Here is a 12,804-nt window from a genome sequence, read left to right as displayed (position 1 = left end):
TTTGTGCACTGGCCTTGCTGTTGCAACGGGGTTCACCTGTAGCTGGTTATCTAGCAGACTCCCAGCAGCTCTGCGTTCCACTCTGTTTTCTCACATAGATTCCTCCACTCTAGGATCAACACCTACTCTTTATTCTTTGCTATATGACTTCATATATTTACTTGCAGCATATTTACCAAGCAATCAGTGTGCTCAGTACCGATGAGCTGTCTGTCCCCTTTGTGCGTTATCACTTCCCTAGTCTTTGTTATCTGCCAGTGGTACCAGTGATTTTTTTTTTTTTTTGGTTATCAATAAAACTGTTACACAGCACATGGCCAAAACACAGTTCCCATGGAACCAAACCAGAAATTCACTTAATATTTCCCATTTACAATTCACTTTTGAGACCAGTCAATTAGTCATTAAATATATGTGCATTAATTTTGATTGTTTCAGGTATCTTAAACAAAATATCCCGCAGCACTAAATAAATGCTATCAGATCAGCACCTTTTTTCTTCATCAGCCAAAACAAACCTTGAACAAGTATCTGTGGATAGATCCGAGGATCTATTTTTCAAAAACTGGCATTGACTAGCATTAATTAAATTTCATATAAACTATATTCTGGTATGTTCTTATCAGTTCTGTTTTTTCACTAAGTTCCATGTTAGGTGGACAGGCCTATAATTCCCTATGCCACCACCCTTTTAAAGTACTGGTCTAACATATTCCCAGAATGCAAATATTTCATGGGTTCTTAGAGGCCCAAAATGTCCTTTCCAGCTGTTTTAAAACTCTGATACAATTTATCCAAATATGCAGATTTACTCAGTTGTTTTTAGTGGCTACTATTTATAAAACTTACCTGATTACAATTGTAATGGAGACTGTTTTATCATCATCCCATGGTATAATTACATTATTTCTCTATATACAGAACAGAAATATTTAGTGGAGTCTTTCAATAGCTTTTGTTATATCTGTGCAAGCATATTCCACTAATATTGTTAGGATCCTTTTCTTTCTTCTATTTAGAAAAACAGCTATTGTAAATGCTGTCCCACCAATCTGACCACTGGGCTTTAGGTCATTTTGTTTCCCTTCTCATTTTTTTTACAGTTCTTAAATCTCTCACATATATTTCTTGCAGCTTCTAGTATTTGCTATAGAAGTTATTCTTATGTATCTTTATTTTCAAGCCAAATTGCTTTTTAATTAGTGCTGTCTTCTTTTTTTTCCAGTCATAGGTTGTTGGTGTTTTGGCTGTTTTGCTAGCATTTCTTAAATAATTCCCAATTATGATGCATATTTTTCTATTTAACTCCTTATCCTTGATCTGGCTCATAATAATTAGATAGTATGAGGATATTGTACAGGCATTATGTAACTTAATAAATTCAAGGTTACCACCTCAGGAAGTCCTTAAGCCTCTGCGAGATGGAAGGCAGGAGATCCTGTAGAGGTTTTCCTTGTTCTTAACTCAGTCCCTAAGATGGCTGGTCACCATTGGTGAGAACACAGACTGGGGGCTTACACAGACTTTCAGTCTGATCCATTACAGCTTCTTGATGCCTTTTGCTTTTATTTATTTCACTTACACTGAAATTCTGCCCTCCTCCCCGCAATGTAACAGAAATTGCTTTTTGGGAGGATTATTTTGTTTTCCTCAGTTACCATTTTTCAGTAACTGAATAATAAACACTTCAAATCATTTGATACTGAATTTTCAATGACTTGGAAGTGCTGTGTTATTTTTTTTCCAATAAAGTCTTAATTTCTTCGCCTTTTCATTCTAAGGATCCAACCACAGATTTGAAGGTTCTAATCTATGAATTGTCCCCAAATAGATACTGACAGTAAAGCAATTGCAGTTCATCTTATTTACTTTTTATGAACTAAGGAAATCTGGGTAGCTGTAATAATAATAAAAAAAAAACCAAAACCCCAAACCACAAAGAAACACAGCAAAATTCAGTTAATAAAATAGGCTTGAACTGAATAATGACTTGTGGGTGGTGGTGCTGGGAATAGAAAAGAATTCAAGCACAGCTATTAGACTTCGACTTGGGAACACTGTGGAGCATAAGACTGTTAGAAAGTATGAGTCCCTGCTACTTATCATTTGGGTTTTACTTCAGTGGTATAATGGACCAATGCCTTAGGACATTATTTCTATAACCTGTTATTCAATCATAGAGTGAAACTCTTCCCTTGATACAAAGTACAGCTCTTGAAAAGATAATTTATTTTTTTTTTAAATAGAAAGCAAAATGAATTGAAAGTAATGCCAACTCCCTATATGAAGGGCTTAGAAGAGTCATATCATGATTTCAGGGATTCCTCATGCTGAAAAACCGTCTATATTTTTTGATACTTATATCTTTACAGTGGCCCAACACATTGTGTTGTCAAGTCATAAAGAAAAAAGCACAAGGTAACTTGATAGGTTTTTTTTACCTAGGGTCAAGAGGGATTCCTGACTGGACTTTTTTCAAGTAGGAAAGGACCCATAGGATATTTACAAATAAAGATTTTTGTTTCGCTGTAGTCAAACCAAAGTACTATTAAGTTTGGTCAGGTTGTACATGTATGCCAAAGAATAAATGTTAGGAAAAATAATCTTTTGTGACATGGCAATCTTCTTATAATTAGGATTCACAATGGAATAACGTTGGCATGTGCTCTTGTTGAGAGTGATCATGGCAATAACTGTAGTGTTCCGGTAAAAAGTGAAGAGTCACCTATTTCCATATTCAGTGTGTATTCAGTATTCACCACAAAGGAGTAGCTGGCAAAATGTCGGTCAGCCACTGGTGTTCGTTGTTAAAGAACTTAGTTTCTTTAGAACTAAAGCTCTGTTTGTTTTTCATATTTCATAATAAAGTGGGAAATGACTGTCCAAACCCTCTTTCTAAACCCAGGAAGGCTGCAATTTAGGCAGGTATTGGCTCACAACTCTGAAATCTATTGTACGGAACACATTTTTTGTGAGGGCAATTTTAATTTTGATTGAGGTAAGTAATTTTTTAACAATCTAAAGTTCTTGAACTCATCTGTATAACTTTTTGTTCTTGCACTGCAATGAATATAATGCAGTATATAGAGATTAAAATATGCATGTTACATAATAATGAGATAACAATCAGAATATAGAACAATGGCAAGATAAAGAAATTGCATTTTAAAATACAATGAGTTGAGAGACATGAGAGAAATTGGCAAATGTTCTAACCATGGAAATGTTTTAATGTTAATTTGAAATTCATCCTGACTTTCTGCTGACGTACAAGAACATTGCCTGAATTTAGTCACCAACTTCAGTGAATGCTTTCAGTATAACAAATGAGAACTGGATCAAACACCTGTTTTCAGTAGAAGATGACACCCTGCCAGATGGCTTATTAGCAAAGATAACAGAACAGTTGATGAAAATGTCGTATGATGGTTGAACTTGAACTCAGATTCAACAAAGCATGGGTTGAAAACTTTTGGCTAAATAGAAGGAAAGATTTTAGCCTGAGATTGGATAGAGTCTGATACCGAATAGTTTTTAACATTTGAAATTACTAATAATCATCAGCACTTCTCGAATCACCAAGGCTTTTTTTTCCCTGTCATGCTATCCAAGTAGCTGTTCAACTGCGGTGCTGGACAGGACCCTTAGCCCTGTCTTACTAATACAGGAGATGAGGCAATTGTGTTCTGGAAAGCAAATAAACCCTGGCTGGGTGTTGGAGTCATGACACAAGGCAGGGCTCAGGAGAAGCTTGTTAAGAATAGCTGTTTTCAGGAGAACTTACAAAGTTCTGCTCCTCTGTGAACTTGTCTCAAGAGGCAGGTCACTATAAAATGACACAGCTGTACAAGTGACAAAGTCTGTGGCTGCGGCTTTCAGATTTATTCATAAATGTTCAGGAAAAATTTGTTTAAAATATTATTTTGACTCATGTATTTGAAAAAGTGATCACTTGCTTCCAATGTTTTTCTTTGTATATTCTGGATCTTAGTGGGTTCCTGAAGCAAGCCTTGTCAGTATCTTTTATTTCCTTTTATTCAAGTTATCTTATAAAACTGGAATAACTAATATGTTCCTTGTCCTGATTTATTAAAAAATTTGAAAGTGTGGCTGTCTCGAAGTTTGCAGTCTTAAAAATGTCTTTCAGAGCTCTCAGACTACACTGGGACAGGAAGAAACTAACTTTATTTGGTTATTACCTTTACACATGGTTATTAACTTTACCATGTGTTTCAATACTTTGTATCTGATAAATCAGAAATGAATTTATTAACAGTAACACCAAGCAAGTAATTTTTTTTTTTTCCCCCCCTCCTGTAATGGGTACATTCTGTCTAACAAATGGATCAGATTCAGGCATTTTGCTATAGTCTTTACTGTTTCTTTTGTTGCTGGCTTACAGATGAGTTGGTACTATTTGGAAAAGATTTGCATATTCAAAGATCTCTTAAATTACTTCTTTCTCTGCATTATAGAGCTAAATCACCTCCACATCAGTTTTCAACAGAATTTTTAAAATTACCCTGTAGTGTAGCTGACATTTTATTGTTCTGTATAAGTTGATTGACAATGACATTCTACAGCATTTTCCTGGCTTTCTGCTGAAACTTTTTATTCCCTCAGCCTCTGGGCTAGGGAAAGAGAATCAAGACTTGTAGAGGTAGACTGTAGAGCTTTCCTAGCTGACTTCTTTTATGGAAACAGCATTATGAGCAATTTCTGGGAAAAAGACTGATTTTACCATTCAGTATTACTAATACATACACAGACAATACTCCCTTTCCAAAACAAATTTTTCACTTATGAACCTATGAAGATCTCCTCTGAGAGAGAAAATACATTTAGTTTCTAGAATTCTGGGCACATAAATAGCCTAATGGATGAATTTATTTCACAAAAGGATTTGAAAACCAATATGGCAATTTTAGATCACCATAACTAGATATAGAATTACTGAAGGAAATGGAAAAGATGGATTATACTATTCTGGTTCCTAGATGAGGATATAAGGCAGGCCAAATATGTTCAGTCTCCTTAATTTTAAATACTTTTTGAATCTTGTGATAAAAATCCATCCATGGAAAAGAATCTGTATTAAAAATGCTTCTCATAACATGGTAATATATAACAATCTAAAAAAATGGAAATTGTTTTCCTTATTTTGCAGAAATATGCAGGTAAACAGAACCAGATGAAAGAGCAAAAATTAATATATAGTAGCAGCACCCAAAATTTTTGAATAGGTTTAAAGTGTCCTGGTTTCAAGATGACATGAAATTAACACCGAATGCTTTCAGATCCTTCAGTAAGAGGTGCTGCACAGATGGAAAGCATTTATTATTTTTATATTTAACAAAGTCAAATGATTATAATCTTTTTTCCAAAGCTAAGTAGCAAGTAAAGTTATGTACCCTTGACCTCCTACAATGATTTTGATGGTATTATTCTGAAAAGGATAATCTTAATTTGTTCTTTTTAAGGTCCTGTTTGTGCAACTTCAATCTGGAATTCTTGCAGTCCACAAACAGAGCATACACTTCTGTACCCGGTAAATATACAATTTTCTTGAGATATATATTTAATATGAACATGCAGCTAAAGTGCAAGAATTTTTTTTTTCAGCATTTACATCATGTTATAATGAGAAATTTTGTTTAAGGAAATCCTTGATAATATCAGAGAGTTAAAGTGCAGGAAGGCGATTATCGCTGAGAGAATACTTTTGCAAATGCATCCATTAAGGCACTGATTAGTTGAAACTGATTGACTGATTGGTGTCTTTTCTCCATATAAAGATCAATCACCTCGAATGAACATGTAAATTTGAATGCCTATCTTAAAATGTAAAAGGTCATTAGCTGCAGTAATTGTAGCTTTTACATTTTCATGTAATATATATTTAGCAGCTAAAACAATTAGTTCGGGTCATAGAACAGCACAGATACATAGAAATGACAGGCATGTATTCATGTAGTGATAATTCCTGTTATCACTAGGACTTTTGCTTGATGGTCTCTTTCAGTTAGAAAAATCTCATCAGGACACAAACATAAAGACAGATAAAAAGAAAGTGTTAGGATTTTTTTTTTACACGAGAGAGTTGCAGAACAATCTAGAAAAACTTCCATAGATTTCATAACTGTATACATTCTCATTTGGGCAGTTCTCCTCAGTTTGCACAATATCATGATCAACTTAGGCCACACAAGTTGGCTTTTAAGAAAGAATTTGGGGGATTGCCTAGTCACTGGTTTACTTTCTTGCTGAATGTGTTATTTGGTTTCATCCAGACTTTCTGCTTAGTAATAGCCCATTTAATTTTTTAAGTAAAATTCCACCTTGCACTGAGTGCCAGCACTGTAATGGTGAAAAGGCCTCTTTCTGACCTTCTGCACAGAAGGAAATTTCAACAAGACTGCATTTTTATAAATCATAGCAAAATCTGGCTCCCAAGCATTATGATTTCAATTTATGAAGTCATTCTGGCATTTCTATGTGGGAACAGTTTCCAGTAAATACGCTCAAAGAAATAGGTACTTTTCATTTCAAAGACCATGGAGTTAGAATTTATAGTATGTTGAAGGATACTCCATGCTTAGTTCAGCATGAGTACTTCCCACCTGATCCATAACTGCTTTTATGGTATCCTGCTAAATGAAGCTAAAGAGGGAACCAAACGCTCTGCTTTACACAGTTTGAGTACTCAGGGAAATTTTTAAGGTTTGCTGATCCACTGACACTTTTGTTCCCAGCCTAGCAGCTCCTCTAAAAAGTACACATGAGCTTTTGTCTAAAATCTTTTGGGGCTGTTTTGATCTACTCTACTGCATAACTCCTGGAAAAACAGAAATAATCATGCATATTTTCATTTTTTAAAATTAAATTATTCCTTCCATTGAGAGTATTTCTTTAAATTTCTTAAAGGTCTATTTTTGGATTTGTCTTAAATTTTGCTTCTTGAGTGCAATCTGCCACTAATCAGTTCTAATAACATTTCAGTACTCATCACACAGTGATCTACATAACCTTTTCTGGCAATTTACTGGGTTCAGTTTTAGTCACTGTCCAAATATTTAATGTTAATCAATGTTATTGTACTTGGTGTATGAGTAACCTTTTTTAAAGTTGACTCAGTCCTCACTGTAGATCTTATTTCTAATACAATTTTCATAATATCAAATCTAATATTTTTTCAGGTAAAGCTGATGTGCACTCAGCCTTTAATTTTCAAAACTTTTGTGTTTGTTTTCTCATATAGCTGATGAGTAGTCCTCAATGGAGTAAAAAATGAAGACAATTACTTGGAAGACAAAAGGATATATTTAGACTGCAGTCTGTAGAGTAGTCTAAGAATACACACAATAGCTTTAAGTAATGGTTTGGGAGCTAAAATGAGTCCATCAGCAACACAGCCCTTTATTTGAGTCAATTTAACCAGCAGAGCTGAGACTACTTCAGCTCAATCACTACAGGGAGGACTTTCCTGAGACATTCAGATTCTTGGTGTGTTTGGGACACGTGACAGATTTATCATAAAGATGTCAGAACTAGTAGTGAAATAAAAATGATGTCTTCTTAATGATTCTAAGCGTTATATCCACTGCTTGAAATCAAGAGTAAAACTATGGTTATAAACTTTGCTTTATTTAGGGCAATTTAATTAAGATTCTTATCTTGTTCCTAATTAAGGAATCCATGAATTTTCTATGGGAGAATGAACCTTTTTGAAATATTAATAAAAAAATACAATGGAGAGGGTAGTTTTAAAAAGTGGGTTTTTTTTCTGCTGCTGTATTTTTCACGTATTTTATTAAATGAGAATGTTTTGACAAAAGCTTTCAGCATTGTTTTCTATTGAGAAAAATATTGATGCATTGAGACCAAATGTGGTGTGCATTCATATTTCATGACTGCCATTATACCTAACAAACTATGTAAAACTGTTTTTTCATATTTTGTTTTCTCATATTTTACTTATTTTAACAAGTTGTTGGAATGGTTTGTAACCTCATGTCTTCTGAAGATGAAATACTGGATTATTACACAATTCAACATTATGGAAACTCCATGCCTGGTGATATTTGTGTCATCAATGACAGTACAGAATTGATGACAAGGTAGATGGTTAATTTATTTAGAACACATCAACTGAATTTCATTGTAGGTTTCAAGGTTTTTGCCTGTGTTCTATTCTGCAGAAGCACTGTAAAAAAATGATGTCTATAATCTTACTTTGTAAATAACAGTAAAAAATATTGTCTAGTTTGATTCTGATGTAGAGGTAAGCAACCTGATGCTATGGATGAACAAAAGTCTAGGTTCTGCTGTGTTTACTCAGTGTTCAAAGAGAATCTATTGATAAACACAGTTCAGTACAATTGTTTCTGCTTGATAATATCAGAAGCAAGACTTCTTCCAAGTTACTTTCCTTGGGAAGTTCTGTATCTATTACTCTCACCATATTATTTTTGCATATTTTTTATCAGTATTACTTTGCTTTTGTAAATCTTTTCAAAGTACAAACATTCTGTAGTCAAGCCAGTCTTCCACTAACAGAAATGGAAAAAACCCCAAATGAATAAGATCAATCACTAATTTGATTACTGTTGTTTCCTTCAGGTTCCGTATTTGAAGATAGCCATTTTATCAGCTCAGATACCAAACTGTAGTAGATTTGTTTGGTCAGTACAAATTTTTTAATCTATTGTATTGACAGTCAAAATGAGGAAAGTAATAAATCTGCATTTTTTTAGTGAGATAATACAGTTGAGCTATTATTGATGATTCTTTAAAAATCAGTCTTGTCAACTTACTTCATTGCAAGAGTTCCTTTTCATTTTTCTTTTGGAAGCATAATAAATACAGCCAAAGATATGTTTCTTTATCTTCTATGGTAGAAAATTATGAGGCAGTACATGCAAGTCTGATAAAAAAAGAAACACCGAACAAGGATCAAGAGTATAGAAGGAAGGGATACACTATGATACATATAGGTAATATAATCAAGGTTAATACCAACAAAATTAAAGATATTTAATTGGTGGTTTTGGTATAGAAAAAAAAAGTTAGTGGTCAAAAAGTGTCAGGTAAACTGTAGCAGGCACAAATCCCTGTTTTAGGAGCTTACAGCATTATCCTTGGGATTGCTGCCTCTCCTCAGAGGAAGGCTAGGTTGGTTTGCTCCATGCTGGACAGGAGCAAACTGACAGATGGCTCTTAGAGGGCAATTTCTGGAGGGTATAGATTAGAGGATTAGGGCCTGAGCAGCCTGCTGGAGGAGGAAAGAATCTGAAAGGGCACCAGGATGTGCACCAAGCTGCAGTTATAGAAGCTTTTTAAACAGTTGGTTTAATTACAAATAATTTTGGGATACGCATCTGCTGTCCATTCTAGTTACTCAGCATGAGGTACAAGAAACATTGTGGCAAAGGTCAAACTAAAGAGACTCAGAGCATGAAAAATACTGTGATTAGCATGAAAAAGAATGAAGAAACAGGAGCAGTCAGCACAGAGCTTAATTTCTAAACAAAAAAATCCTGTACAGGCACAGAAGCAAACACCAAGTCTGTACTGAGAGCTGCCTAAGGGAATAAAGATGAAAAAAAATGAAGGCAAAGCTTTTGGTACTATCTTGCTGGGGAAAAAAATAAGTGATACCACCTCCAGGAATAATGCCTGAAGCACTGGCACACTCATGTGTGTCTGATGAATACTAAAGCATATGAAAGACTGAGACTGTAAAGAAATAAAAGCCAGAAGTAGAAGAAATAGATCCATTACAAAATGCACTCAAGCAGGCTAAGGGAATCTAGAAGGCAAACCAGAGACCAATCTAAAAAAGCGAACTATGCTCTGTATTACATGGCATATAAATCGGAGGGAATAACAGACATTCTTTTGGAATATTCCAATGAGCTTGTGAAACTGAGTTTACCCTAACTCAGTGCTGTCTCTGCCCTGGGACGGAAAGGCTGCAATATGACCTGAACACCTACAATCAAAGAGTAACACCGGCAGTGTAACTGTAAGTTGATCCAAACATTGCCCACACACTGCAGCAGACAGCATGTGACACAAGACTGATGAGTTTGCAGCTCTGCTTTTACATCAAGAACCAGCTAAACCTTCCTGTAGATTACAGAACCAACTACATACAACCCATGAGAAATAGCAGCAATATTGACTGGCCAGTGTGCTTAAACTATTCTGACTATTGGTGAAACCTAGTATTTTACATGTCTCATCCCCTAGAAGTGATCTTTCATGTAAGGAAAATTTGCTACAGTTAATTGCTCAGCACAAGTAGCAGATGTCTGCTTGTACAGTCCATAGGTGATAACCTGTGTTTACATCATTCCAATGCTACATGACAGAATTTTTTTTTTCCATTTCCTTTTCTCTTATGTAGCAAATCATACACGGTGACCTTAAAAGAACGTTATTAAAACTACAAAGTTAAGTATTCCAGAGAATGACAAAATTAAGGTCACCTGTCATAAAAATTTCAGAAGGTTCAGGAGTTTTTAAGTTAATAGGATGCTTTTAAGTTTTATTCACAGAAAAGATGTTCATTACTTCTCATGTCAGGAATGTTTCTTGGTAAGCTGAAGTTATCTTTCAGTAACATTTGACCTAAGTTTTCATTCAGTACGAACATTGGGACTTATGCCTGGTTCAGAGACGCATCATCAGGATACAGCTGATGACATTTTTTCCATGGGAAAAGCTGTTGACCAAAATGCATGATACCAAAGGATGAATATTAGTAATAAATGCAAAGAGCAAAGAACTAAGCTTAACAGAAAGAAGTTCAAAGTTGAGACCTTCTGTCACGTGTTATCTGACCATTTGCACATGTGAGCTGAAAGGTAATGAGAAGCTATCCAAGTGCATTAAATCAACTCACCAGTTTGTAAAACTACATGTGAGTACATGCTCCAAAGGATAGCTGCCTATCCTTTACAATTACTGACACATCTTGAACACATCTGAGAATGATCAGACCTAAGTGGAAACATTTGAAAGGGCAAGGAAAAAGCTTAAGCTTGGCCCTAGTCTTAAATTCCTTTAGTTTTCTGGAGCCAGAAGATGAACAGTGCAGCTGACAAGCAGGCACCAAGGGACACATGTCCACAGCACTTCTCAGTAGGTTCATAACAGGCTCACACAGAAGAGGTGTTCAGGCACAACAGGAGCTGGTGGTTATAGTCTTCAAAAGGAGTAAGTTCATTAGCTTTAGGCACAAAAAGAAAAGGCCACCTAAGTACAGGTGATTATTTTTATCGAGGAAACCAGTGATGCTTTCAAACAGCAAACGTGATGTTATTGAAATTCCAACATCAGTATGTTCAGATCCCCCTCTCATCCCCACCAAAGGTGGTCCCCCTCCACAGCTCTCCGCTTCCCAAGGCAGCTCTGCCCTGCAGCCACCAAGGCCTGAGGCCACCCTCAGCCCACAGCTCAGCACGCCCCCCCTGCCCTTGTAGTAACTTCAACAAAGCCCAGTGGTTTCAGCATATTTTGGGTAGGCAGTTGAGAGAAACGTCTGTTGTTACACCCCCAGGAGCCTCCCACGCTAAAGGCGAGAAGTGAGACCAGTGTTTTCTCCTGCAGAGAGCTGGGGATGAGTCTCTTTAACGAAGTAAGAAGCGATAAGACAAGAGGGAATGGCCTCAAGTTGCACCAGGGCAGGGTTAGACTGGCTATTAGTGAGATAATACAGGAAGTATTTCTTTACAGAACGGGTTGTTGGGCGTTGGAATGGGCTGCCCAGGGAGGTGGTGGAGTCCCTATCCCTGGAAGGGTTGAAGAGTCGGGCTGACCCAGCGCTGAGGGATCTGGTGGAGTTGGGAACGGTCGGGGTGAGGTTAATGGTTGGACTGGATGATCTTCAAGGGCTTTTCCAACCGAGATGATTCTGGGATTTTGTGATTCTACCGCCAGCCGCGCCTGTCCAGGGGACGGGTGAGGTCAGGGTCGGGCTGCATCACACCTCACGACAGAGCCACCACGAACGCGTACGCTCAAGGCAACGGTGAGATCTGCTACCGTTGCCGCCTCAGCTCTGTAAAAACCGAATTTAAAGCAAGCTCCGATACGTGGCTCCGAGCGGGGCCACTATTCCCCCCAGCGCCGGGAGAATGACAGGCGGCAGCGCGGAGCATGCGCAGCGGCCGCTTCCCCCCTTCCGGCAGTTGCGGCGGCCGGCACCTCGCGGAGGAGGCGGGGTAAGATGGCGGCGGCGGTGCCCGGTGCCTGCTGGGTCCGCCCCGTCGCAGCCGCCCTGCTCCTGGGGTGCTGCGGCGCAGCGCTCGCCGGCGGCGTCCAGGTACGAAGGGAGCGGCCGGCGGGGAGTAGAGGGCGGGCGGCGGCGGGTCGTGCTGCTGGCTCCCCTCGGCGGGCACAGCCCGCGCCCGCCGCCGCCCGGCTGCCCGCCCCGCCGGCGGAGCTGCCCCGCGGCGCTTGCGGCGCTCTGGGAGGGGCGGTGCTGGCGTCGGCGGGCGCAGCCCCTGCGCGGCGGAGCGGAGGGCGCCGGCCGCGCTGCCGGCCCCGGGCGGCCCCTCGGCGGCCCCGCCCCGGCGCTGCCCGCGTTCTGTCCGCTGCGGGGCGGAACGTCCTGGGCTCCGCGGGGCTCGCCCCGCACGTGCAGCGTGTTTAAAGTTAAAAAAGCCTTTTAATGGGTTTGTGGATCTCGGTCTCTCTTCAGCTGCGCCGTGTAACTGCCAGCAGCCGGTGGTGTCCGGCCGTGCGCCGGCGGAGCGCGTGTGGGGAGCTTCCCGGTTAAAAACCAGGGCGGGGGCTGGG

The 12,804-nt window shown here is 38.6% G+C and overlaps 1 protein-coding gene across 2 annotated transcripts in view; it reads left to right on the top strand.

Moving 5' to 3' along the window:
* The first annotated feature begins 12,195 nt into the window (after positions 1–12,195).
* PIGK (phosphatidylinositol glycan anchor biosynthesis class K) overlaps positions 12,196–12,804 on the top strand; it is a 71,847-nt gene continuing 71,238 nt past the window's right edge. For both annotated transcript variants that reach the window (XR_012629847.1, XM_074876318.1), the window contains exon 1: positions 12,196–12,328. Coding sequence is in view for 1 of the 2 variants with exons in the window: in XM_074876318.1 (XP_074732419.1) it covers positions 12,233–12,328 (96 nt within the window). In the remaining variant the exon portion in view is untranslated. The remainder of the gene's footprint in view (positions 12,329–12,804) is intronic.

The sequence above is a fragment of the Strix uralensis genome, chromosome 8, assembly GCF_047716275.1.
Source record: "Strix uralensis isolate ZFMK-TIS-50842 chromosome 8, bStrUra1, whole genome shotgun sequence".
NCBI lineage: Eukaryota > Metazoa > Chordata > Aves > Strigiformes > Strigidae > Strix > Strix uralensis.
This window is presented reverse-complemented; position numbering and strand designations above follow the sequence as displayed.